The sequence below is a fragment of the Muscardinus avellanarius genome (genome assembly GCF_963383645.1).
Source record: "Muscardinus avellanarius genome assembly, chromosome: 1".
NCBI lineage: Eukaryota > Metazoa > Chordata > Mammalia > Rodentia > Gliridae > Muscardinus > Muscardinus avellanarius.
In genome coordinates this window covers 15,260,161-15,286,672 of record NC_137786.1, presented here as the reverse complement: position 1 = coordinate 15,286,672, position 26,512 = coordinate 15,260,161, and the positions used below count along the sequence as shown (strand labels likewise).

Here is a 26,512-nt window from a genome sequence, read left to right as displayed (position 1 = left end):
AACACAACAGCTTTATTAAGATATAACTTACACACCACAGAATTTGCCTATTTAAAGCATATTTGTAGCCAGTCCTGGAGGTACATGCATGTAATCCCTACTACTCAGGAGGTCTGGGCAGGAAGATTGCACATTTAGAGCCAGCCTGGGCAACTTATCAAGAATCTGTCTCAAAATAACAAAATCTAGGACATTAGGTGTGGTGGTGCAGACCGGTCATCCCAGTACTTAAGAGACTGAGCCAGTAGAATCACAGGTTTGAAGCCAGCCTCAAAGACTTAGTAAGACTCTGTTTCAAAATAAAACATAAAAAGAGTTGAGGGTGTATCTTGGAAGTAGAATGCCCTTGGGTTTAAACCCTAGTATCAGAAAATAAAGTAAAATAAAAAGGGCTGAGGTGTAGTTCAAAGGTAGCATGCCCCCCCTGGGTTCAATCCCCTCCCCTGCTATAAAAAAAAAGGGGGCTGGGGTATAGCTTAACAGTAAAGTGCTTGCCTAGCATGTGTGAGGCCCTGGGTTCAATCCCCAGTACCGCAAAGTATACAGTTTGGTGTTTGTGTTTGTTTTAGTTTTGGTATATTCACAGAGTCTTGAATCATCACCACAATTTTCAAACATTTCATCACCCTGAAGCAAACCTAGCCGTCGGTCTCCTGCCCTCCCCAGCCCCTGCCGGTCACTGCTCTACGTCCCGTCTCTGTGGGTTGCCTCTTCGGGGCTTCTCCTATGGGCTGAGTCACGCAGCATGTGGCAGCACTTTGTATCTGCCCTCTCTCTCTGTAGCATCACACGCTTACAGGTCCCCTTTGTTACAGCATCCATCAGCACATCATTCCTTCTGTAGCCGAGCGGCGTGCGCTTGGGTCTGTAGACCACATCATGCTCATACGTTTGCCTGCTGAGGGACTCACGTGGTGACTTCTGATTTTTCACCCACAGCAACAACACTGGTGTGAACATCTGTGTTCAGCTTTTAGCGCTGACAGGTGTCGTCAATCTCTCCGTGAAGGGCTCTGCCCTTTCCTCGTCCTTTCTGTGGCCCCCGCGGTGTTTTCCTAATGACACATGTTCAGGTTTACTTGGTGGTGAGGGGCCAGGTTGGTGCCCAGGGGAAAGGCAGGAAGATAATTATTTCACGTTCCAAACTGTTGTGCTGGTCTCAGATATTTTGCTGATCTGCCACATGTAGTGGTTTCCTCTAGTTTTTGTACCACTACTTTTTTTTTTTTTTTTTGGTGGTACTGGGGTTCCTAGAAGCCCTTCTACCTCTAGGCTACACTCCCGGACCTAATATATATATATATATATATATATATATATATATATATATATATATATTTTTTTTTTTTTTTTTTTTTGGTGGTACTGGGGTTCCTGGAAGCCCTTCTACCTCCGGGCTACACTCCCAGACCTATTTTTACATTTTTATTTGGAAACAGGGTCTCTGAAGCCAGCACGCATGGCTGGCTTCGAACCTGCGCGATCCTCCTGTCTCTGCCTCCCAAGCGCGGGGATTAAAAGCGTGCGCCACCACGCCTGGCCTGACCTATTTTATATTTTTGAAACAGGGTCTCTTACGCCACAAGCGTGAGCCACCACGCCCGGCTGTACCGCTACTTTGAACCAAGGTGACCTCCCCCCTCATTGTACATCTTTTACCAAACATGTGGCCCTGGATGACTTGATCCCTGCCTGGAGTTGGGAATCCTTCAGATTCCATTTCTGTGTACTGGACTCATAAATCCCTTGCCTGGTAGCTCCTAATTCTTACTGGCCACTTGGAAATGTGTTCATTTGACGTGGGTGATATTAGAGAAAATATAGCCCTTAAACCTAGGATTCGCTGGGCGTGGTGGCGCACGCTTGTAATCCCCGCGCTTGGGAGGTGGAGACAGGAGGATCGTGCAGGTTCAAAGGTCTTAAGAGACCCTGTTTCCGAAAGTATAAAATAAGTCTGGGAGTGTAGCCCAGAGGTAGAAGGGCTTCCAGGAACCCCAGTACCACCAAAAAAAAAAAAAAAAAAAAAAAGCTAGGATTCATAAAATTAATTTTGAAGCATGGTGACGTACACTTGTAATCCCAGAATTCGGGAGGCTGAGACAGGAAGATCACAGTTCGAGGCCAGCCTCAGCTACTTAGGCCCTTTGCAACTCAATGAGATCCTGTTACAAAATAAAGAATAAAAAATAGGGCTGGGGGTGTAGCTCAGAGGTAGAATGCCCCTGGGTTCCATTCCCAATACCATAAAAAAAAAAAAAAAAGATTTTGACTCTGTTTTAAAACTCAAAAGACAATATACAAATTTGGCCCAAATCTCCCCTTTCATTCCCCTGAAGAGCAGCCAAGGAATTAACTGTTCAGTTTAAGACAATCCCATGGCAGGTAGTAGATGAAAATGCTGATTTTTAGCTCAGAGGTTGGGGTTGGATGACAAATGCCAGGCCCTTGTTACATGATGGGGCACCGTGCACGAGCAGCCGAGGCCCCTCCCACCAGCAGGCAGTTACTGAGCAGCCGCTGGGGCCAGACGCTTGGCAAACCAGTGAGGACCTAGAGTTTTCACGAGGCACCCGTCCTCCTGAAAGGGTCCAGTACCAGGAGGGCGGGTGGCTGGCCTTTGTCCACACCCCTGATGGTTTTAGACGTCACAAACCGGTCTTGTCCTCCTTCCTGTCAGCCCGTGTGCGAGCCCAGATCCTCATAGAGAGCCCCAAGAAGTCAGACACTTTAACACCCTCATTACTAGACAGAGGAAAGAAAAGCAAGATTGGAGCACAGTGCGGAGCCAGGCATGGGGGTGCGCGCCTGCGATCCCAGGACTTGGGAGGCTGAGACCGAAGGATCACTGGTTCGGTGGAGGACAGCCTCAGCAAGTTCTGAGACTCTCAGCAACCTAGAGAGACCCCATTTAAAAACAAAACATAAAATAGAGTTGAGGGTGTCGCTCAGAGGTAGAAAGCCTCTGAATTCAATTCCCAGTACAAAAACAAAAACAAAAAACCCTACAAATAACACAGTGTGGAAGTCGGCGGAGAGGTTTCTGTCCGGGCTGCTGTGGGACAAGGACTCGGGTTCAGGCAGGGCCAGGTGGGTGGGATTGGGAAGAGGAATGACCAGGGGGGCATGGCCACCCAAGGAAGCAATGGCCCGGCAGAGTTACCCTCAAAGGAACTCAAGTCGGGCTGGTCCGGCTGGAGCAGCTTGGCCGAGTGGCCAGGACTTCTCAAGGAAGAGAAACCTGGCCCCAGAAGCAGACTGGGAAAGAATTGCAATTGCGATGATCAGATGATGTTGCGGATAACAGTAACTTGACTGAAATCGTTGCATTGCCTCGCCAGTGCCAATCTTTGTACTAAATTGTGTGCGCGCGTGTGTATATGTGTGTTTGTGATCTGACTCCACCCTCACCAAGCAGTGTGAGAATGTTGGTCATCCCTGCATTACACACCAGGTGACTGGGATCCGAGAAACCAGAGACTCACAAATGAGGCTGGCCCGGCCAAACCCCCCCCCCCCCCGAGCCTGTGTGGTTCACACTTGAGCAGTTTCTGCCTTGAGCAGTAAGGAGTCTAGTGGGTCCAGTTTTGAGAAACACCAGCCAAAGAACCCAAAATCTCACCTCTGAAAATCCCTTCCAATCCTCAATTTGTCAGCGCCAAGAAATATTGGCATTAAGACTAATGCCATTAAAATCAAACTCAAACTTGAAAAATACAGGCATCTTGGCCTCCAGTTTGAGAAACACTGGATTCATGCCACCGGATGCTGGGGGCAGAGATGGGTTTGGAGGCAGTGGCAGGGCCCGGATGAAAAAGGCCAGGGCCACCAAGCTACAGCAGGGAGGCGGGAGAGGAAAGAGAGACATGTGGCTTCGGGCGGGGTGGGCGCTGCAGTCTGCAGGGCTGGGAAGTTGATGTAGCTGGCTGTGCCGAGGGGCCGAGGGCTGACTGGTTTCTGGCTTGGGAGCTGACAGCAAGGATTCTAAAGTAGGCGTGGGTGAAGAGGAGGTCTGGTTTTGTTTTTGATGCTTGTGAGACAGCGGGTGGTTTGGAATTATAACCACAGAGATTCTCCTTCCTTCTATTTGCTGCTGAAGATTGAAACCAGGGGCATTCTACCTCTGAACAATACCCCCAGTCCTTTCTTTTTTTTTTTTTTTTTGAGACTTTTTTTTGTGGTACTGGGGATTTAACCCAGGAGTGTTGAGCTATACCCCCAGCCCTATTTTTTATTCTTTATTTGGAAACAGGGTCTCACTAAGTTGCCGAGGGCCTCCCCAAGAAGCCAAGGCTGGCCATGAACCTGTGATCCTCGAGGCAGGGGTCTATCTAAGTTGCTTACGGTCTCACTAAGTTGAGCCTGCTAATTTTTTTCAAATGAGACTTTCATTTCAAAATAGTGTTCGGTTTGTGTTCCATTGTCATCCATAATAAAGAAATAGCCAGCCAGGCATGGTGGCCCACGCGTGTAATCTCAGCATTCCGGAGGCTGAGACCGGAAGATGGCGGTTTGCAGACAGCCTCAGCTACTTAGTGAGGCCCTCTGCAACTTAGTGAGACCCTGTTTCAAAATAAAGAATAAAAAATAGAGCTGAGGGTGTAGCTCAGAAGTAGAATGCCCCTGGGTTTCATCCCTAGTACCACAATAAATAAATAAATAAATAAATAAATAAATAAATAAATAAATAAATGAAATAGCCCTTGTACCTAGAGCCCCCCGTGATACCATCTTGAAGAACCAGGGCACAACCTCACACCTGGGTGTTGACGTCCATGCAGCCCTTTTATAACCACACACATTGCCCCGACCCTGCTCCTCCTTCACCTCTGGCAACCCCCAGTCTGTTCTCCATTCTCCGTAGTTGTGTCGTTTCCAGAATATTCTAGAAATGGAACCACACATTGTGTAAATAATCTTCCAGGACTGGCTTTGTTCAGCTTTGGGCTATTGAAGGCCATGAACATTCACGTGCTAGTTTTTGTGCAAACATAAGTCTTCATTTATCCAGAGGGAATGCCCAAGAGTGGAAGGTGTGTGTGTGTGTGTGTGTGTGTGTGTGTGTGTGTGTATCTGTCTGTGTGTATGTGTGCGTGTGTCATAAAATAAACCTAGAATCATACTATGTGGCTGTACAGCATCAGCGTATGATAAGTTTATTTTAGTGTAACTCTATAACAAAATCATTTTATACAGTGATCTTTTTCTTTATACCGACTCTCAGTGTTCAGAGTGCCTGAAGGGCTTGCGCGTCTGTCTTCTGTTGTGGGCTTGGCCCACTGGTGAGCTGAGCGAGACAGCTCTGTAATAATGCAGTTCAGCACAACTGGCACAAGGGTGACTATCTTTTCTCCGTAGATTCTCCATAAAAAGTACACATAAAATTGCCCTTGATGGATAGAAAGTAGTGCGGTTCAACATTTAAAAGAACTCAGTGGCCGGGCGTGGTGGCGCACGCTTGTGATCCCAGCATTTGGGAGGCTGAGACAGGAGGATCGCGGTTCGTGGACAGCCTCAGCTACTTAGTGAGGCCCTCTGCAACCTGTTTCAAAATAAAAAAGAATAGAAATTAGGGCTGGGGGTGTAGCTCGGAGGTAGAATGCCCCTGGGTTCCATCCCCAGTGCTGCAAAAAAAAAATCTCTGGGGAGGGGAGGGGAGAGCGGATGGTTAACAGCGCAGGCATCCAGTGGGAAGGGAGGAATAGCTTCTAATGTTCTGTACAGTAGGATGACTATGTTTGACAACAATTTATTGTGCATTTCCAAATAGTAGAAAGAATTGCGGCTATTCCCAACACAATTAAATAATGTTTAGGGGGTATGGATATACCAATTATCAGTTACTCTGATCTGATCATTACACATTGAATGCAAGTATTGAAATATCACACTGTACCTCATAAATATGAAAATTTTTATCTGACCATTAAAAATGTTTAAATATAAGGAAATCTGTATATAAGTCTTCGATAAAAATCACAGCTTCTAATCTCATGTATAGATTCAGGCTTGAAACCTGTTTTTTATTTTTTAATATACAGGTATCCTGGTTTCTTCTTCTTCTTTTATTTTTATTTATTTATTTATTTATTTATTTTGCGGGTCTGGGGATGGGACCCAGGGGCATTCGACATCCGAGCCACAACCCCTGCCCTATTTTTTATTCTTTATTTTGAAATCAGGTCTCACTGAGTTGCAGAGGGCCTCGCTAAGTAGCTGAGGCTGTCCGCGAACCGCGGTCCTCCGGTCTCAGCCTCCCGAGTGCTGGGATTCCAAGCGTGCCCACCGCGCCGGGCTGGCTTATTCTTTAGGGCGAGTGCTTATCATTCCTCTGACCCTGTCAACTCATTGTTAACAGTTTACTTTTTTCTCTTGAATCACTAAGAGGGGTCAGGAGACAGGCATGATGCTGTACTCCTGTGATCCCAGTACATGGGAGACTGAGACAGGAAGATCACAGGTTCAAGGCCAACCTCAGCAGTGTCGGGAGATGCAGCAACTTAAACAAGACCCTGTTTCCAAATACAAAATAAAAAGGGTTGGGGGGTGGCTCAGAGGTAGAATGCCGCTGGGCTCCATCTCCAGTACCCCAAAAACCAACATGTACATGGTGCTCGTTTTGAGGGCCGTGACCATGAATCAGCACGCACTGGGGTCTGCGTAGTGGTCCTGGGCTGAGCCAGGGGACAAGATAGACATGGTTCCTGTCTCCAGAGTAGTGAGGTAGGAAATCACTGTAGAATGTCAAGCCCAGCATGTAAAGGAAATAGAATAGTAATTATGGGGAAGCATTCAACATTCTTGTCTTGCTCTGTTTTGTGCGGCTATGACAAAATACTTGAGACTGGGTAATTTATAAACAACAGAGGTTTACTTTGCTCAGAGGTCCAGAGACGGGGAGGTCCAAGAGCAGAGCACCCACATCTTCTCAGCCTCCGGCAAGGTCTGCCTGCTGTGTGCTGACTTGGCAGAGAGCATCCTGTGGTGAGACAGCAAGGGGGCTGGCGCAAATCTCTCTTCCCCTTCTTCTTAAGCCATGGATGGCACCACAGGGCCGGCGGGGAGTACCTCAGGGCACCATCTAATCCTAATTACCTCCCAAAGCCCCACCTCCAAGGCCATCAGCATGTGCATGTGGGGGATCAGTTTCCATCACATGAACTTTGGGGGGGTTCATTTCAAACCTCAGCCATTCTGATGGCGTTTTATGAAATTGACGAAGATCTGCAGTAATTCACAGTGAAAAACATATTGTTGTCAGAAGAGTTTGAAAGATATTCGGAGCTTTCAGTCCGGGGGAGAGGGCAGTGATGTCTAAACAAGGTAATGGAGAAGCCATGAGACTCTGGCAAAGGGATCGGGGCGCCCAGGACGTGTGGCAGAGGGCAGCGGAGGGCGGCTGGGTCCTCCCGCAAGACCACCGGTGCCTCCTGAGACCTGAAGGGGGAGAGTAGCGGGGTGATAATGGGCCAGAGGAGATGGACGAGGTGTGGAGGAAGGCCCAAGGACAGTCCCTGGAAGCAGAGCTGGTATGGACCACACAGGACAGTTAGAAAATCCTAACAAAAACATAGCAAGTCCCAGTGCCTGGAAATCACCACCATCCCCCTTCTTAACTTGGGTCCAGTAAGAAGACTCAAGAACTCAGGCATAGAGAGCATATTGCCAGGCCGATTTGCTTCCCCTTTATCCAACATTTCTGTTTCTTTGTTTTGAAGATACTTGTTTTTTTTTGTTTGTTTGTTTGTTTTATTTGTTTTTGTTTTTGTTTTTGTTTTCGTTTTTTTTTTTGGTGGTACTGGGGTGCTTGGAAACCCTTCTACCTCTGGGCTACACTCCCAGACCTAATTTTTTTTAAATATATTTTTATTTGGAAACAGGGTCTCTTAAGCCAGCGAGGCTGGCTCCGAACCAGCGCGATCCTCCTGTCTCTGCCTCCCAAGCGTGGGGATTACAAGCCTGCGCCACCACGCCCGACTAAGATACTTGTTTTTTTTATGTTAATGAAGTGTGGCTCCTCGCCTCTGGCTGGCTGTCATGTTTTGCTAGAATCGGCGTAGACATCTGGTTGAAGGGCGGGCAGGGCATTTCCAGACCCAGGTATGTGAGACAGCGCAATGGTGAGGAGTATTTCTGGCCTCTCCCCAAAGCACCAGTAGCCTCCTCCTCTCTCCCCCAAGCTGTGACAACCACGCGCGTTTCCAGACATTGCCGAGCGTCCCCAGGAGCAAAACCAGGACCGCGCAGACATGAGAGGAGTAGCCGCAGCTGAGAACTTCCCGCGTCCCATCTGTTGGTTGCCTTAGCATTTGTTTTCATTTTCATTTCTCTCCAATTGGAAAAGTTAGGTTTTATGACTGAAGGCTCCTAATGGCTAGCAATAAAAGGAATCTGTAAACATCATTCCGTGCTATAAAAACTGTAGAAAGTATGGTGGGCGTTTCCTTGTGATCGTTGTAACTATTCTAAGGTTAAAAAATAAAAACTATCAGCCAGGCATGGCAGCGCATGCCTGTAATCCCAGTTCTTTGGAGGCTGAGACAGGAGGATTACAAGTTCAAGGCTAGCCTCGCAACTTAGCAAAACTCTATGCCTCTGGGTTCAAATCCTAGTGCCATCAAAAAATAAAATTATAATAAAACAGCCGGGTGTGGTGGTGCATGCTCGTAATCCCGGCATTTGGGAGGCTGAGACTGGAGGGTTGCAGCTTGCCACCAGCCTCAGCTACTTAGTGAGGCCCTTTGCAACTAAGTGAGACCCTGTTACAAAATAAAGAATAAAAAACAGGGCTGGGGTGTAGCTCAGAGGTAGAAAGCCCTTGGGGTTCAATCCCCAGTACTGCAAAAAAAAAAATGCTTTAATGATACCATGGATCTTACATTTTTTTGTGTGTGTGGTAATGGGGGTAGAACCCAGGGGCATTCTACCTCTGAGCTACACGTTCAGCACTATTTTATTGTTTTTTGTTTTGTTTTGTTTTTGTTTTTGTTTGTTTTTTTGCCATACCAGGGATGGAACCCAGGGGCATCGTACCTCTGAACTACACCCCCAGCCCTATTTTTTAGTCTTCTCTTTTTTTTTTTTTTTTAATTTTTGAAACAAAGTCTCACTGAGTCGTGAAGGGCCTTGGTAAGTAGATGAGGCTGTCTGTGAACCGCAATCCTCTGGTCTCTGCTTCCCCTTCCCGAATGTTGGGATTACAAGGCACACCACCACACCCAGTCCTGTATTTTGAAACGGGGTCTTACTAAGTTGCGGAGGGCTTCACAAGTTGCTGAGTCTGGCTACGAACCTGCGATCCTCCGGTCTCAGCCTCCCAAGTACTAGGATTACAAGTGTGCGCCACCACGCCCGGCTGATGGGTTTTACTAATCCTTCACATGCTTTCTAGATTAAATCAGATGCTCATGAGCCGGGCGTGGTGGCGCACACTTGTAATCCCAGTACTTGGGAGGCTGAGACAGGAGGATCGCAGGTTCCCAGGCAGCCTCAGCTACTTATTGAGGCCCTTTGCAACTCAGTGAGACACTGTTTCCAAATAAAGAATTGTTAAAGAAAAGGACTGGGACTGTAGGTGGGAGGTGGAATGCTCTGGGTTCCATCCCCAGGACCACAAAAAAAGACAAAACAAAACAAAAACAAAAAGCAGATGTTCATCCCATCAGTTCTGCAGTAAGACACCAGGCCGCAGCAGCAGGGTCCGTGCTCCCCGTCTGCAGCCTCGGACTTCTGATGTTAAGCCATGATGACGCTGACCCCAAATACCTGCTCTAAAATGGCTGCCTTCACGGTGCTCAAGTTCTTGCTTACCCTCTTTTATCTACCTTTATAGATGTTCGTCACCATCTGTATTCTCAAATATCTGTTTTACTTCATTTCCCTGAATTGAAATTAAGTTCTATCCCCAGTGCCCAGAATGCATCAGCAAAAAAGGATCGGCTTGAATGTATTTTCTGAATTTCTTTTTTCGGGGTGGTGGTAGTGGTGCTGAGGACTGAACCCAAGGACGTTCTACCTCTGAGCTACACCCTAGCCTTGTTTTATTTTTTATTTTGAAACAGGGTCTCAACCGAGTTCCTGAGGGCCTTGCTAAGTTGCTGAGGCTGGCCACAAACCTGAGAGCCTCCTGTCTCAGCCTCTCAAGTACTGGGACTACAGGCATGTCACACCATGTTGGGCTGGTTTTCTGAATTTCTAAATTTATCTGACACTTGTATGTGCCAGATACAGCTCTAAGATCTCGACCAGTATTAACCCGTTTTGGATGGAGACTTAGACTTTCTTTTCTTGCCCCAATACATTTTTCTCCACTCTTCCACTTTTTTCTTTTTAAATAATCGTTTGGAGCAGCTGTAACCTTATACCTTGATGCAATGCTGCCTTTTCTATTTCTAGCCTCCCATTTGATTCAGATAACTCTAGTATCCGACTGTGATTCTGTTCCTGAGGTCGTGAGGAAGAATCCTTGTGGTTTCTGTAATTTCCCCACTCATGGAATGGGCCTGTGCCCAAGTTTTGTACAGAGTAGGCTCCTGAAAATACAAGGAAATAAAATGCACAGAGCTGAAGGACTCTACCCACAGGTTATAGCCCCCCTTTTTTTTTTTGGTGGTAGTACTGGGGTTCCTGGAAGCCCTTCTACCTCCGGACTACACTCCCAGACCTATTTTTTACATTTTTATTTGGAAACAGGGTCTCCTAAGCCAGCACGTGCAGCTGGCTTCGAGCCTGCGCGATCCTCCTGTCTCTGCCTCCCAAGCGCGGGGATGACAAGCGTGCGCCACCACGCCCGGCTTATAGCCCTTTTTTCTTTTCCTTTTCTCTTTTTCCAGGGACCGTGTGCTAAGCTCTGAGCTATTCGCTTGGGTACAGGAATCATCTTGCTATTCCCGGTGCACTAAAAAAGAAACTGAAGTCAGTAACTTGTCAGTAATCTCAGTTCTTGGGAGGCTGAAACAGGAAGATCCCAGGTTCACAGCCGCCTCAGCAGTGTAGACCACCAGCGATTGGCAAGACCCCAGTGCGCATGATGTACATTCACAAGGACGTGAAAGCCAGTTACTAAGCCAAGTGTGAGAAGGAAGGAAGGGAGGGAAAGGCGGGAACTAGGGAAGGGCTAGGTGGGCGGCGTGTGCATGTACGCCGCCACCATCTTGTACGCCATGAAGATGTAGGACTCCAGTGCCCCAATGAAAAATAAAAGAAAATAGGACTGGGGGTGTAGCTCAGAGGTAGAATGGCCCTAAATTCAATCCCAGTCCCCCCTCCCCAAAAAGAAAGAAAATGTTTACATGTGACATTAGAGTGTGATTGTGTGTGTGTGTGTGTGTGTGTGAGAGAGAGAGAGAGAGAGAGAGAGAGAGAGAGAGAGAGAGATTGATTAACTGTTGTAGGGTTTATATCTTTTGTCCAGAAAGCAGAGTCAACATAAATATAGACAGAAAGATTTGTGTGTGTGTGTGTGTGTGTGTGTGTGTGTGTGTGTGTGGTACTGGGGGTGGAACCCAGGGGCTTTTCTACCTCTGGGCTCTACTCCCAGACCTATTTATACTTTATTTGGAAACAGGGTCTCACTAAGTTGCTGAGAGCCTCACTAAGTAGGCAAGGCTGGCTTCGAACCTGCGGGATCCTCCTGTCTCAGCCTCCCAAGCGCGGGGATGACAAGCGTGCACCACCACGCCCGGCTAGACAGAACGATTTTTATATTCATCATTCCTCTCTTCCACTTCTGAGCTGCCCAGCACTCCGTTAGTGACTGGTAGCAGGAATAGTTGCATCGCCTCTGGGAAGGAGGTGGGCTTTGGTGCCCCGTCCTCTTCCCTGGGAGAAAGTTTTGGAGGCGACTGACGTTGTGGGGCAGGATCCTTGGGCCTCAGAGTGCACGCAAGGCCGTTTGGGAGGCGACGCGAGCCTCCTCTCCACGCCCCAGCTGGCCAGAGGTTGGCCAGGCCTGGCGAGTTCACGCTCCGTGGCCACAGTCCCCCATTGTCCAGCTGCAGCGCTTCCCTGGCATCCACCTGGATTGTGTCTCAGGAGTGTGGCCAGCTGGGGGAGAGCAGTGGGTCCAGCTGCTTCACATCTGGGATCATCTAGTCGCCTGCAACCGACTTCCGCTGTTGGCCTGAGTTTCTGTTTCTTTAACTTTCTCTCATGATCTTTATGACTCAGAATGAAAGGTCACATGTGTCTTCCCTCTGGAATGCCCTTGGGCCTTTTCCTTTAATACTGGCTTGTGTGCAGGGGCACACCCACCCTCCTCTGAGCTGGGCAGGCAGGGCAGCTCCTCCGCCAGCAGGTGGGCCTCCCTCCCTGCTGCTCCTTTCCCGGGGGAGGTCTGAGCCTGGAGCAGGAGGAGGTGGCCGGCCCCTGCATTGGCCCTGGACACTTCCTCTGGACTCTGGGCTGGTTTTGGCCAACTTCTGTGGTTCCTGTGGTAGACAACCACTGCTGAAGTTTTCATTTTTCTCTAGAAAAATAAAACATGCCCCTGGCCATGGCTTGTGAAAACCGTTGGGTTGGTATTTTTGCTTTTCTTAGTGTGTTGCTCTCTTTTGCAAGAGCAGACCATTTGCGGCCATGTTGGCTGATTGATATTTTAAAATAGAATTTTCAATCAAATAGTTCTGCAGCCGGGCGCCGGGCCACACGCTTGTAATCCCAGCATTGGGGAGGCTAAGACAGGAAGATCATGGTTCGCGGACAGCCTCAGCTACTTAGTGAGGCCCTTTGCAACCCAGTGAGACCCTGTTTCAAAATAATTAAAAATAGGGCAGGGGGTGTAGCTCAGAGGGAGAGTGCCCCTGGGTTCCATCCCCGGTATCACACACACAAAGAAAGTTCTGGAAATATTCTAGAATAGGAATATTCTCTCTGTGTATATATGTGCGTCTGTGTGTACGTGCAAGTATGTACATGTGAAGGCTGTGTGTTTTACCTGTTACTTACATGTTCCCTTAAAAAGAAAACCTCTTGACATTTTTGTTTTACTTAACAACTGCAACATGGGGACATAAAATGACCAAATGTAGAGACTGGGGACATTGATGAGTGGAGAGCCTTGCCTGATGTGCACCAGGATTTGATTCCCGGCGCCAAAACAAACAAACAAACAACTAATAAATGAAAAAGTATGAACAACTCCATAATCAAATGGTTTTGCTAGACCTGTATGTAAGTCTGTTGAAGCTTTGGTCAGCTGATAAAACGTAACTTGTTTTAGTTAATCCTGTACCAAATCACATATGATAAAAGACCACCAAGTAGACCTTCAGAAATACACGTTCAAGCCGGGCGTGGTGGCGCACGCTTCAATCCCCGCGCTCGGGAGGCAGAGACAGGAGGATCGCGCAGGTTCGAAGCCAGCCGCGCGCGCTGGCTTAGGAGACCTTGTTTCCAAATAAAAATGTAAAATTAGGTCTGGGAGTGTAGCCCGGAGGTAGAAGGGCTTCCAGGAACCCCAGTACCACAAAAAAAAAAAAAAAAGAAAGAAATACACGTTCAACTGAATAATGAACCCTGCCACATCCGAGTCACTTGACGTACATTCTACAGGGCTTAGCACTCATTGCTGTGGCTTGGGATAGTAAGGAGTATCCGTTGTCAAGTAAAGAAAGAGACCGATTTTATTTTAAATTGTGTGTGTATTTGTGTTGGGGATTGAACCCAGGGCCATTCTATCTCCAGTGACATCCCCAGTCCTATTTTATCTTTTATTTTAAAACAGGGTCTCACGAGGTTGATAAGAGTCTCACTGCTTGCCGAGGCTATCATGGAACCTATGAGACTCTTGTCTCCGCCTCCCAAACACCGGGATTACAAGCGTGCGCCACCACGCGTGGCCCAATCTTATTTTAAACCTCCGCGGAAAACATCTTTTGCAGACTAAAGGCCGGAATTCATTTCCCTCCCCCAGGTATTCACTTACAAGCAGAGCACCATTACCCAGCAGAAGGTGACAGCCATGAACCCCGTGCATGAGGAGGGCGTGGACGACATGGCCTCGCTGACGGAGCTGCACGGAGGGGCCATCATGTACAACCTGTTCCAGCGCTACAAGAGAAAGCAAATATACGTGAGTCCCCCGCAGGGCCCTCGAGACGACACTCCTCCAGTTTGAGTGAATGTTTATTTTTATTTTCATGGGGGTATTTCCTGCCTTTTGAGCACCTCTCAGTACAACTGTGTTTTCAAGGGTCTTGCCAAATTAGAAACTTGATTCAATAAACCATCCTCTAGTGTTTATTGCCCAGATTTTATGAGAGGGGCTTTGGTTTCTGTTGCAGGGTCTGGGCGCATTGAGTTAATTTGCCCTCTTTCTCCTCCTGACCATACTCCTCCTCCTGCCCTGCTGGTGAGTGTTCTGTTACACACAGACGTCGCCTGCAGTTGGTTAACTTCCCCAATTAAGGACTGGGGCAAATGTCGGCTTGCACACCTCAGTACCTCAGCGTCTTTTTCTTTATTTTTCTGTTTTTAGATCTTTCCTTCTTTGCTGGCTTGGAGCCCATCCTGGGGGATATTTGCATTCAAGTGAATTCATTTTTCTAAGTTGTGGGATTCCTGTTTGCTATTTTTTTGTTGTTGTTGTTGTTTGCTTGTTTTTGTTTTTGTACTGGTGATTGAGCCTAGGGGCATTCTACCTGAGTTACACTTCTAGCCCTATTTTATTTTTATTTATTTATTATTCATTTTATTTTATTTTATTTTGGTGCTACTGGGGGGTAGAACTCAGAGGCTTTCTACCTCCGGGGTATATTCCCAGCCCTATTTTATTTTTATTGATTAGTAGTAGTGGTACTGGGGTGGAACCCAGAGGTTTTCTACCTCCAGGCTCTACTCCCAGACCTATTTTATATTTTATTTGGAAACAGGGTCTCACTAAGTTGCTGAGAGCCTCACTAAGTAGCTGAGGCTGGCTTTGAACCTGTGCGATCCCCATCTCAGCCTTCCAAGCTCAGGGATTACAAGCGTGTGCCTCCACACCCGGCTATTTTTATTTTTAAACAGTACCTTGCTAGGTTGATTAGAGTCTCACTACTTGTTGAGGCTGTCCTCGAACTTGTGATCCTCCTGTCTCAGCCTCCCAAGTACTGGGATTAAAAGCATTCACCACGCCGGCCGTGGTGGCGCGCGCTTGTAATCCCCGTACTTGGGAGGCGGAGACTGGAGGATTGCACAGTTTTGAAGCCAGCCACGTTGGCTTAAGAGACCCTGTTTCCAAATAAAAATAATATAAAATAGGTCTTGGAGTGTAGCCCGGAGGTAGAAGGACTTCCAGAAACCCCGGTACCACACACACACACACACACACACACACACACACACACACACACACAAAAAGCATTCACCACCATACCCGGCAATGTTTGCTATTTGGGATGGATAAATGTCCACAAAAAGCATTCATGCACATTTTTATCCCTATTTTTCTAAAATGTAACTAATCCTATATCATAAAGTAATATTTAAAAATCACTTCTGTAATAACTTTTTTTGTGTGTGTGATGGGTATTGCACCTCCTAACTCCACAACCAACCTTATTTTATTTTATTTTATTATTTTATTTGGAAACAGAGTCTCATTAAGCTGCTGAGGCTGTCCTTGAACCTGTGATTCTCCTGTCTCAGCCTCCCAAGTACTGGAATTACCAGCATGTGTTCCAAGCCCAGCTTTAATAACTTTATGACATTAATAACTTTATGAGATACACTGCCTGTCAAGATTTACTGACCTGCACATTTTAACCCTTTCTCCATCTGCCTGTTTACAAGTATTTATAGTAAACTTAGGACCACTTCTTATATATGTTTATTTTTCTTGTCAAGTTTCCATTCATACAGTGTTTTTTTTTTTGAAAGACCAGAATTTTAATGCCTAAAACTTACCTTGATCTTTTAATAATTTTGAGGAGTTATGTGTGAATGTGTCACCATTTGGGGGATTCGGTTGGATAATAACATCAGCCTTTGAAATGACCACCAGGTACGAGCTGAAGCTCAGGCTGGCGAGTTCTCAGGTCCATCCATATGTTTCCTCTGACAAGGCGAACAAGGCTCTGGACAGAGAAGGAACTAAATGTTTGTGGGTGTAGTTCTCCGTTTTTCTCAGCTTTCAAAAAACAAAAACAATAAAAGTTTGTCTTAAACCGGGCGTGGTGGCACATGCTTGTAATCCCAACATTTGGGAGGCTGAGACCGGAGGATCGCGGCTTGCGGCCAGCCTCAGCTACTTAGTGAGGCCCTTTGCAACTCGGTGAGACCCTGTTTCCAAATAAAGAATAAAAAATAGGGCTGGGGGTACAGCTCGGAGGTAGAAGGCCCCTGGGTTCCATCCCCAGTACTGGGGGGGAAATTGTCTTTTTTTTTACATTGTGAAAGTGTCATTTTTGCCAGTTTGACCTAATGTTTACCAAATGCTTTCATACAACCTTGTCTGCAGAAACTGAATCATGCTACATTTTGACTGGGTGGGCGTGCTCACCCCAAGTCTTTAGATTAAAATGGTTTCCACATGTTCGTCAGAAAAGGTAATGTTTATACATGTTTATGTAGAAGTGGCCATATAGTCTGTACTCTGCATGTGTTGGTAGAATTTGCGTTTTCCCCCTTCTTAAAAACTTCCTTACGGATGACCAGTGAGTTAACTGCACACAGGGCGCCCACCCCGCGGGTGATCGCGATGTCACGGGACCGCGCGCGTCCTTTCAGTACTGAACGCCTGACGCTGTCCTGCAACTACTTGCTGGGTTCTTGTGGGCTCCTTTTGTCTTTCATGAGTCAAGGACACTGCCAGGCGCCCGGTAGTTGTGCAACACATGTTTATAAAATAAATGCCACACATTGCAAACAGCCTCCCCTCGTTGATACTAAAATGTGAAGCTGAATTTTGCAGGGGACTTTTGGGGGGTGGGGGCTATGCCTCTTGTAGACATTTCTGGACACAGTGTGTGTGTGTGTGTGTGTGTGTGTGTGTGTGAGAGAGAGAGAGAGAGAGAGAGAGAGAGAGAGAGAGAGAGAGAGAGAGCGCGAGAGCGCGCGCGCATGAGCACGCGCATGTGGGTTACTGGGGATTGAACCCAGGGAATTTTGTTTTCAAGCTGTACCCCAGACCCCCTTTTTTTTTCTGTTCCATAACATGGCCTCACACTGTTGCTGAGGCTTTCTTCAAATATATGATCCTCCAGTCTCAGCCTCCCAACCAAGTACTGGTATGCACCACAGCACCCAGTAGGGAGTTAAGTTATTTTTTATTTTTTATTTTTTTGCGGTACTAGGGATGGAACCCAGGGGCATTCTACCTCCGAGCTACACCCTCAGCCCTATTTTTTATTCTTTATTTGGAAACAGGGTCTCACTGGCTTGCAAAGGGCTTCACTAAGTAGCTGAGGCTGGCCATGAACCACGATCCTCCTGTCTCGGCCTCCCAAATGCTGGGATTACAAGTGTGCGCCACCACGCCCGGCTTGGGACTTAAGTTCTTATTACACATTTCCAGTGGCAAGAAAAAATAATTCAGTTAGAAGGAAAGACCAAGCCAAGAGTTTCAGAGGCAGAGCCCTTGTATGTTTTTTATTTTCCTCTTTTTATACTAATGGTGTTAAAACGATAGCTAAATGGCCCCAGTCAATCCTCTAAGCATGAGCTTCATCCAGTTTTTCTTTTTGAAACAGGGTCTCCCTCAGTTGTTGAAAGTCTTTCTAAGTTCCTGAGGCTGGACTTGAACCTCTTGCCTTAGCTTTACAAGTACTGGGATTACAAGCATGTATCACAGCTTATGCTTTTTTCTTATATGTGCATAATTATTTTATCATCCACAAAACAGTCTCCATGGTTTTCTTACTACCACCAACATATTTGTAGAGATTCAGTACCCGCAAGAGTGCTCAAATGGAAACAAAATCACCATTGTCAGAAAAACCATCTTTTGCCCACCTTGCGTCTGGGCTCTGAGAGATGCCGAAAATAGCTTTAAAAGACTTTAAGGGCCAGGCATGGTGGCGCACACTTGTAATCCCAGTGCTTGGGAGACTGAAACAGGAGGATCCGGGTTCACGGCCAGCCTCAGCTACTTAGTGAGGCCCTCTGCAACTTGGTGAGACCCTGTTTCAATATAAAGAATAAAAAAATCGTGCTGGGGGATGTAGCTTGGAGGTAGAATGCCCCTGGGTTTCATCCCCAGCACCACACACACACACAAAAAAAAGATTTTAGGAAAAACTATTGTGCCAGATGGTTGTATTAGTTTTCTGTCGCTCACGTAAAACATTGCCAAACATGACACCAACTTAAAACAACCAGCTGACTTCCTTCAAGTTGTAGGTCAGCAGCCTGAGAGCGGCCCTGTGGGGCGGAGGTCGTGCTGTCTCAAGGCTGCTTCCGTCCATCCGCACTCAGCCAGGCGTTGGCAGGATTCAGCTACTGGTGGCTGTAGGACTGAGGCCCTTACTTTCTTGCTGACTGTCACCTAAGGGCTATGCCAGCCACTGGAAGACATCCACATTCCTGATTTCCTGGTGTGTCGATTAAATCCTTCCTGTGAGCCGGGCGTGGTGGCGCACACTTGTAATCCCCACGCTTGGGAGGCGGAGACAGGAGGATCGCGCAGGTTCGAAGCCAGCCGCACTGGCTTAAGAGACCCTGTTTCCAAAAAAAAAAAAAAATAGGTCTGGGAGTGTAGCCTGGAGGTAGAAGGGCTTCCAGGAACCCCAGTACCAAATAATAATAATAATAATAATAATAATAATAATAATAATAATAAAAAATAGGGTCTCACTAAGTTGTGGAGGGCTTCACTAAGTAGGTGAGGCTGGCCATGAACCACATTCTTCCTGTCTCAGCCTCCCAAATGCTGGGATTATAAGCATGCGGCACCATGCCTGGCTTACCAATTTTCATACACACACACACACACACACACACACACGCACACGCACGCACACGCACAGAGAGAGAGAGAGAGAGAGAGAGAGAGAGAGAGAGAGAGATTATTTATATAGAGCAGTGTCAGGGCCAGCCCGACAGCGGCGGGGCTGAGCGGGAAGATAAGCACCGACGGCCCGATCACCACACGATGCCGGGAGATTTGTCAAGCAAGATCTCGTTTATTCTCTTTTAGGCAACTCAATTTAAAGCAAAAGGCAAGGGGAGATTTTCCGGTCAGGAAACTATTCTAATCTGTCAAACTAAAGGTAGCGGGGGCAAGGAGACGCCCCATTACGCCCCCTTGTATCCGTTCGGCGCTATTTCTTACAGGTCTCATCGGAAGTTCTGGCCTTCGCTACATGCAGCCTATTCATTGATAGCGCGTTTCTCGCTACATGTAGCCCATTCATTGACAGCACGCTCGCTACATGTAGCCCATTCATCAGAAGTTTTGACAGGTGGCCAGCGCACTTGGTGCTACCTGTCATCCAGCGGATGAGCAGACGTCAACGCACTTGGTGCTACATGTAGCTAATTTATAGGAAGTTCTGTCAGGCAGTTTGAGCAGACCCCAACAGAGCAGAAGAGGTCGGTAAAGAAAAGGGGGACTTGATCGATTTGCTAGTCCGAAGGCTTCCAGAAGGCTTTCATCTTTTATCATTCTCTTTCCCAGTTTAGAATACCCCCAGGTTCCATCCTCAGTACTGAAAAAAAATTGGTAAAATCTTTAGAAACTTTGACTGTTGCATCCCCCTCTCAAATTGTTCATCTCATCAACAACATTTATTTAGAAAGCTCCTGCCTTGACCTTGGCACTGTGATCGGGGAGCTTTGCAAGAGGTTTACAACATGGGCCCTCGTCCCTACACTTGCATATATGCAGGGAGACAAAACCCAGGCCAGCGCACAGTGTATGGTCCTGAACAATTGAGGCAAGTCTCCACTTGAGTGACGGCCGTGTGAGGGGGACAGTCCTGGCCTGAACCCTGTCTCTCAAGTCCCCCACCCTCACCTGGGCCCCTGACCTTCTCCTGTGGCTCTACCTCACGTCCTTGTTGGTTATAGCTTCGTCTCTTCACTGGTGCTGCTGGGTCCAATTCCCTGGTTAGCACGACCCCTCTCTAGCTGCCATTGCCTGGGCAGCACCCCAGCTGGATTCCTTCCTGAACTCCCAGCCCTTCTGGCCTTCCCGTCATCAGCACTGCCAACTCCCAACCTCAGACCACTGCACCCTGCACCTCCTGTCTGTGCAGACTGGCCCTTCCCTCTGGGCCCCCTCTTGAGGAGTCTGGTGCAGGGTAAGTGCCTCCACCTGCTAAGTTCCTAAAGACGTAAGAAGGCTGGGTATCCTTCATGGAACAGGTGTCAAGGGAGAAGAGAGGATTTATGAAGGGTTAGGTGGAGTTCCCAGTGGGGAAGAGAGGTGAACTTAGGACCAGCGGGGTCCTTACAGGACACAAAGGAATGTCAGCACAAGCCAATCAGAGACATAGACAGAAATTTACTTAAGAAAGCAAGATGAGCCGGGTGTGGTGGCGCCCCAGCATTTGGGAGGCTGAGACAGGAGGATCGCAGTTTAGTCCCTGGACAGCCTCGGTTACTTAGTGAGGTCCTCGCAACTTGGTGAGACCCTGTTTCAAAATAAAGAATAAAAAAATAGAGCTGGGGGTGTGGCTCAGAGGTAGAATGCCACCCTGGGTTCAATCCCCAGTACCAAAGAATGGAAGGCAGGCAGGAAGGAAGAAAGGCAGGCAGGCAGGCAGGCACATTCAGGAGAGAATGTGAGCCATCTCTGGAGTAGGAGACGCTCTTGGGTTTTTGGAAAGAGAATCTCCCTGAGGAAAGTTTTAGAAGAGTTGATAGGGAGCTGGCAGGAGACGAGACCGGGAGGGTAGGTGGGTTGAGAGACGGTCACAGTAATTGGCGGAGAAGTGAGGGGTTTAGACCAGTGTGGAGGCCATAGTGAGAGAGCGAGCGCAGGTAGAAGCGAGTGAAGGAAGGAGGCTCAGCTGTCCTGACTGCAGCCTCGCCGGGTGCAGTGGCAGGCTGAGGAGACCTGGCGCACGGTCTCAGCAGCTCATCGACGAAAGCAGGAAGGACAGCGGGTTTTGGAGGCCTGTTCTGCCATAATCCCTAGAGTCGGGATCATCTCGAACGACCTGGCCCGCGTCTAGCCAGCGCCGAGAGCAGCCCAGGTTCCTGAGCTCCATGTGTAGAGTGCGGGGACTGCCAGGCCCCGTGGTGTGGCAGTTTCGTTTGCTGCCAAGTGGAGGAGAAGCACATTCCCTCCATTATAGGGTTTGTCGGGCTCTGGGCCGATGGCTCGGAGGCGACTCCTCTCCCAGCCACTAAGGAATAGCTCAAAACCACATCACGGGAGCCCAGAGCTCATCTTCAATCAGGGCGACGAGCACGGCTCCAGGAAAAGCTGTTCCGAGTTCCACCCAGCCCCTCGGGTAGTTTGTGGGTCTTGCTGAACAAACAGCTTGGAGACGAGAATCAAAGGAGCCCATTTTAAGACATGAGGCCGCATCTATAAAGATCCATGCTCCGTAAGCTCGAAAGACACTCCACAGCTAATGTATTTTTAGGTGTTTCAGAAATATCCATCTCTGGTGAGGTGGCAGCCAGCCTGGATCTGCAAAGGTGTTTGATGTTGTCCCCGAATTAACTTTGAAGGCGGCCTCTGTAAAGCCAAGCATGTCAGTGGGCACCGGCCGGTTAAAGACCCACTGACTTTGTTTACCTGCTGGGAAATCCGGGGCCACGTGCACTGGGCCTGCCCAGTGCTCTGCCCGGAGCTTTCTGTGTCGGGGACAAGCAAATTGAAATCTGGGCCTCATTTCCTTGAGTTGAGTCTCCCTGAAGTAGACATTTGGGGTTTGTTTTCATCCTCTCCAAAGGCAGGGTCAGGCAGCCCTATGCCTTTGGGGACCCGGGGTGGCCCAGAGTCCCAGTGGTTAGCACAGGCTCGGTGTGGGAAACACACCAGGAACAGCTGATGTGAAGCAGTTTGTCGGGGGAATCTTGCTTTTTTTGGTTTTTTTTTTTTTCCTTCCACATAAAATCAAGACTCACGTTGCCAAACGGTAATTGTAACCATCTGTCTAACTATAGGTATTTTTAAACTTTACCAAACATTTCTGCCCTGAGTGGCCACTTCCACATGATAGTGGCAATTAGAAACTTTGTTTTTGTGATTTTTTTTTCCTTTCTTCTTTCTTTTTCTTCTCGTGCTTCTCCTTTGGATTAGATTCCTTTCAACAAGGGGAGAATCTGAGTTAGAAATCCACACCCGGGCTGGAGGCGTCGCTCGGTGGTGGAGTACTTGCCTGGTGGTCCGGGGGTTTGATGCCTAGCATGGGTGTGGGGGGGGCAACAGAAACTGAATCATTACATTCTAGTAAGCCTTAAAAAAAAAAAAAAAAAGCCAGGCGTGGTGGCGCACGCTTGTAATCCCAGCATTTGGGAGGCTGAGACAGGACGATCGCAGTTCAAGGACAGCCTCAACTACTGAGGCCCTTTGCAACTCAGTAAGACCCTCTTTCAGAATAAAGATTTAAAAAATAGGACTGAGGGCATAAATTGGAGGTAGTATGCCCCTGGGTTCCATCCCTGGTACCACCAAAAAAAAAAAAAGAAGAAGAAGAAGAAGAAGCAGCAGCAGCAGCAAAGAAATTAACTCAAATGAAACAGAAATGCCAGAACTTCTAAATTTAAAGAATGACATCAGACTGAGGACGGAGTCAGAAAATGACTCCCAGCCCAGGCATTAGCTGCCTGCATTGGAGCATGTCGGGGAAGTCGGGGAATCCGGTCCAGGAGGAGGGTGGCCCTCCAGGCAGCAGGCACGGCATGTTACGTTTATCCAGTGCAGGACACTGAAGACTATGGAACAAAGGCTGCCACTGGCCAACGAGGCGGCCGAGAGCAGGTGAGGGCCGGCTCTGCATGTGAGTTCATGAGCTTGGACGACTCGTGCACGCTGCCGGGGCGACTTTGAACATGGGCTTTGGGGAAGATTCACTCTGGCCGCAGGATGGCGAACAAGTGCAGGGGGAGAGGTGACCAGAAAGCCAGTGGGAAACGACAAGATCCCTGTGAGAGGAGCCCGGGGGAAGGGGGCAGAGCCACTGTGTGATGGGGTTTGGAAGGAAAATAGGCTGAGCTTCTAGGGGGCTGCTGGACTCCCCATTTGGATAGACCCTGGAGCCATTTGTCAAGAGGAGACTGTGGGAAGAAGCAAGTATTTGGAAATGAGCCCTGTTCGGGCTGAGTTCGAGCCGTCCACAGGGTGGACCGTTGGCTACACGGATCTGTCGTGTAAAGCTGAGGCTGCGCTTCCAGATGGAGATGCGGAAAGTAAGGCAGTGCCAAAAGGGTCTCATTTCCTTGAGTCGAGTCTCCCTGAGATGATGGAGAGGGTGGGAAGGAGGGAAGAGGTGGGTGAGAAGCGACCGTGGGTAGCGATTCCCACTTCTTCGCATTCCTCCCCTTTAGGCGAGAGCGCCTGGGCTGACTTGAACCGATTTCCCCCGTGGGTTTCAGCCTCCTTCATCTGTGCCCAGCTTGGCTACACCCCATGCTGTAAAGCACTTTTCTTTTCATTGGCAATGACAGTAATAAATACCTCTGATTTATGTTGCAGTTTCAAATAGCAAATCAAGCCGGGAGATGTATCAGTTGAAAGTGCCCTGTTAGCCCTGACCAGAATCTTGGGCCCAGAGGGGTTAAGCTCTGCTGCAGGAAGCTTCAGGGCTCAGGAATTCGGGTCTTCTGACTTGTCTAAATCCTCCCGTCCAGATCAGCTGTTGGTCTGTGGCAATCCACCCGGGAGTGTGGATTCCTCCCTGTCTACAGGCGGATGCATCTGAGGCTACTACTTCATACAAGTTGTCTTGCTTTTATTGGATTTTTTAAAAAATGTACTCTAAGCAGGGTGTGGTGGCGCACACTTGTAATCCCAGCATTTGGGAGGCTGAGACAGGACGATCACAGTTCATGGCCAGCCTCAGCTATTTAGGCCCTTTGCAATTCAGTGAGACCCTGTTTCAAAATAAAGAATAAAAAATTGGGTTGGAGGTATAGCTTGGAGGTAGAATGCTGGGTTCCATCCCCAGTACCGCCAAAAATAAAATAAAATAAAAATGTACTGTTTAATGGGATGTGGTGGTGCACGCCTGTAACCCCAGTACTTGGGAGGCTGAGACAGGAGGATGGCAGGTTTGAGGCTAGGGTGCTGTAACACGGCAAGTCTCTGTTTCAAAATAAAAAGGTCTGGAGTATAGCTCAGAGGTAGAACACCATTGGGTTCGATCTCCAATACCACAAAAATGTTTCACTGAATATATTTAAGATACATAACATGAGCCGGGTATAGTGGCTCACACCTGCAGTCCCAGTACTTGGGAGACTGAGACAGAAGGACCGCAGGTTCAAGGACAACTTCAGCAACTTAGCAGAACACCTGTTTCAAAACAACAACAACAACAAAAAAAAAAAAAAAATTAAAAAGGGCTGGGGGTACAGCTTGGAGGTAGAATGCCCCTGGGTTCAATCCCCAGTAACACATGAGCGCACACACTTAAACGCAAAGATATGTAACATAGTGCAATCAAATCATACTTGGCTTTTTCTCTTGGTGGTGCAGGTGGGCTAGACATTAGGTCTTCTGCCTTTTGTAAGCCTGGAATTGGTACATTTTGGGTTGAGGAAACACAGTGAACTTCTTCCAGCATTTTTAAGCAATATATGCTACAGCTGTTCTACATTATTAAAACGGGCAAGGAAATATATTTTTTGGTGAGTTATGTGGAACTTTTCTAACTAGAAAAAAATTTTATATGCTCCAAAATAGGATGTACTTTCTATTTCGGAACAGCCGTTAAAATGACCAGGCTATTTATTCTGTGGAATCTGGAATCCGACGAGGAAACGGGTACCTGGCCCCGCCTCGTGTTCGGGGCCACACGTGTCCAGACGCTTAAGCTGTGAGCGTCTTCGCGGCATCTGTGGAGCGGTAACGATTCCCTCGTACACAGAACAGCCACAAGTGCTGTCTCGCGGCCCTCAGGACTCCGTGCCCTACTGGAAACTCAACACGGGGCGGTTCTTGCTCCAGCTGCCATTTTTATTTACGTGATGTGTTGAGCTTTCCTTACTTTTTTTTTTAATATACTTTTACTGGTGTATTGTAATAATCCAGCATATTGAGGTTCGTTGTGGTCAAAACAGACAAGCACGTTACGCTGAGATGAGCCAGGCTCAGAAAGGGAAGGGGCCTGTGTTTTCTCTCAGACATGGAAGCTAGAGATTAAATCTGGAAGTCAAAAGGACTTAGGTAATTGAGGAGCGAACTCTTCTTATTTTTCAGTGGCCACCCTACACATGCAGCCTTTGTTGTTTTGCTTGTTTGTGGTGGTACTGGGGATGGAATCCAGGGGCATCCTACCTCTGAGCTACACCCTCAGCCCTATTTTTTTTTTTTTTTTTTTTTTTTTTTTTGTGGTACCAGGGTTCCTGGAAGCCCTTCTACCTCTGGGCTCCACTCCCGGACCTATTTTTTATATTTTTATTTGGAAACAGGGTCTCTTAAGCCAGCGCAGCTGGCTTTGATCCTGCACAGTCTTCCTGTCTCCGCCTCCCAAGCGCGGGGATTACAAGCATGCGTCACCAAGCCTGGCCTCAGCCCTATTTTTTATTTTTTATATTTTGAGACAGGGTCTCACTGAGTTGCAAAGGGCCTCACTAAGTAGTTGAGGCTGTCTGCGAACCGCGATCCTCCTGTCTCAGCCTCTCAAATGCTGGGATTACAAGCGTGCGCCACCATGCCTGGCTGCAGCCTTTGTTTTAGTTACAGAATCACCCGTGCAAAGTGCAGGATGAGGTGGGGGCACGCACCTGTAATCCCCGTACTGAGAAGGCTGAGACAGGAGGATCGAAGGTTGGAGGTTAGCCTCAGCAATTTAGTGAGACTCTTGGCCACCTAGCAAGACCCTGTTTCAAAATAAAAAATAAAAGCCGGGCGTGGTGGCGCACGCTTGTAATCCCCGCACTTGGGAGGCTGAGACAGGAGGATCGCGCAGGTTCGAAGCCAGCCTCAGCTACTTAGTGAGGCTCTCAGCAACTTAGTGAGACCCTGTTTCCAAATAAAGTATAAAAATAGGTCTGAGAGTGAGCCGGGAGGTAGAAGGCCCCTGGATTTCATCCCCAGCACCACACTCAATCAATCAATCAATCAATCAATCATACAAATAGGAGTTGGGTGTGGCCTGGAGGTAGAATGCCCCTGGGTTCAGTCCCCAGCACCACAAAATCAAGTGGAGTATGTATAAGGACACAGAGACCCTGGGGCGCGGCGCGGCCTGTGCCTGGCTGGCTGGTGAACGCAGTTCCAGCAACCACAGCCACTCCGTTGATCCAGGTTCTGTTCTCCGTGGCCCTGGTCAGCTCCACGACTGGAGACAGCATTTCCCCTGACCCGCAGCCCCTCTCTGAACAGGCAGGGGGTGCCATGACAACAGGCCTCTTGGCCACAGAATCAGGAAATGTCCTTTGGAGTTGTTTTAGAAACACGTACACCTAATTGTCCTTT

General features: G+C 47.9%; 1 protein-coding gene across 1 annotated transcript in view; it reads left to right on the top strand.

Moving 5' to 3' along the window:
• LOC308265227 (unconventional myosin-X-like) overlaps positions 1-26,512 on the top strand; it is a gene marked incomplete at its 5' end in the record, with an annotated part of 100,295 nt that overhangs the window by 51,828 nt on the left and 21,955 nt on the right. Inside the window, one exon of the mRNA XM_080698822.1 lies at positions 13,910-14,068. Within this exon, the coding sequence (XP_080554948.1) occupies positions 13,910-14,068 (159 nt within the window). The remainder of the gene's footprint in view (positions 1-13,909; positions 14,069-26,512) is intronic.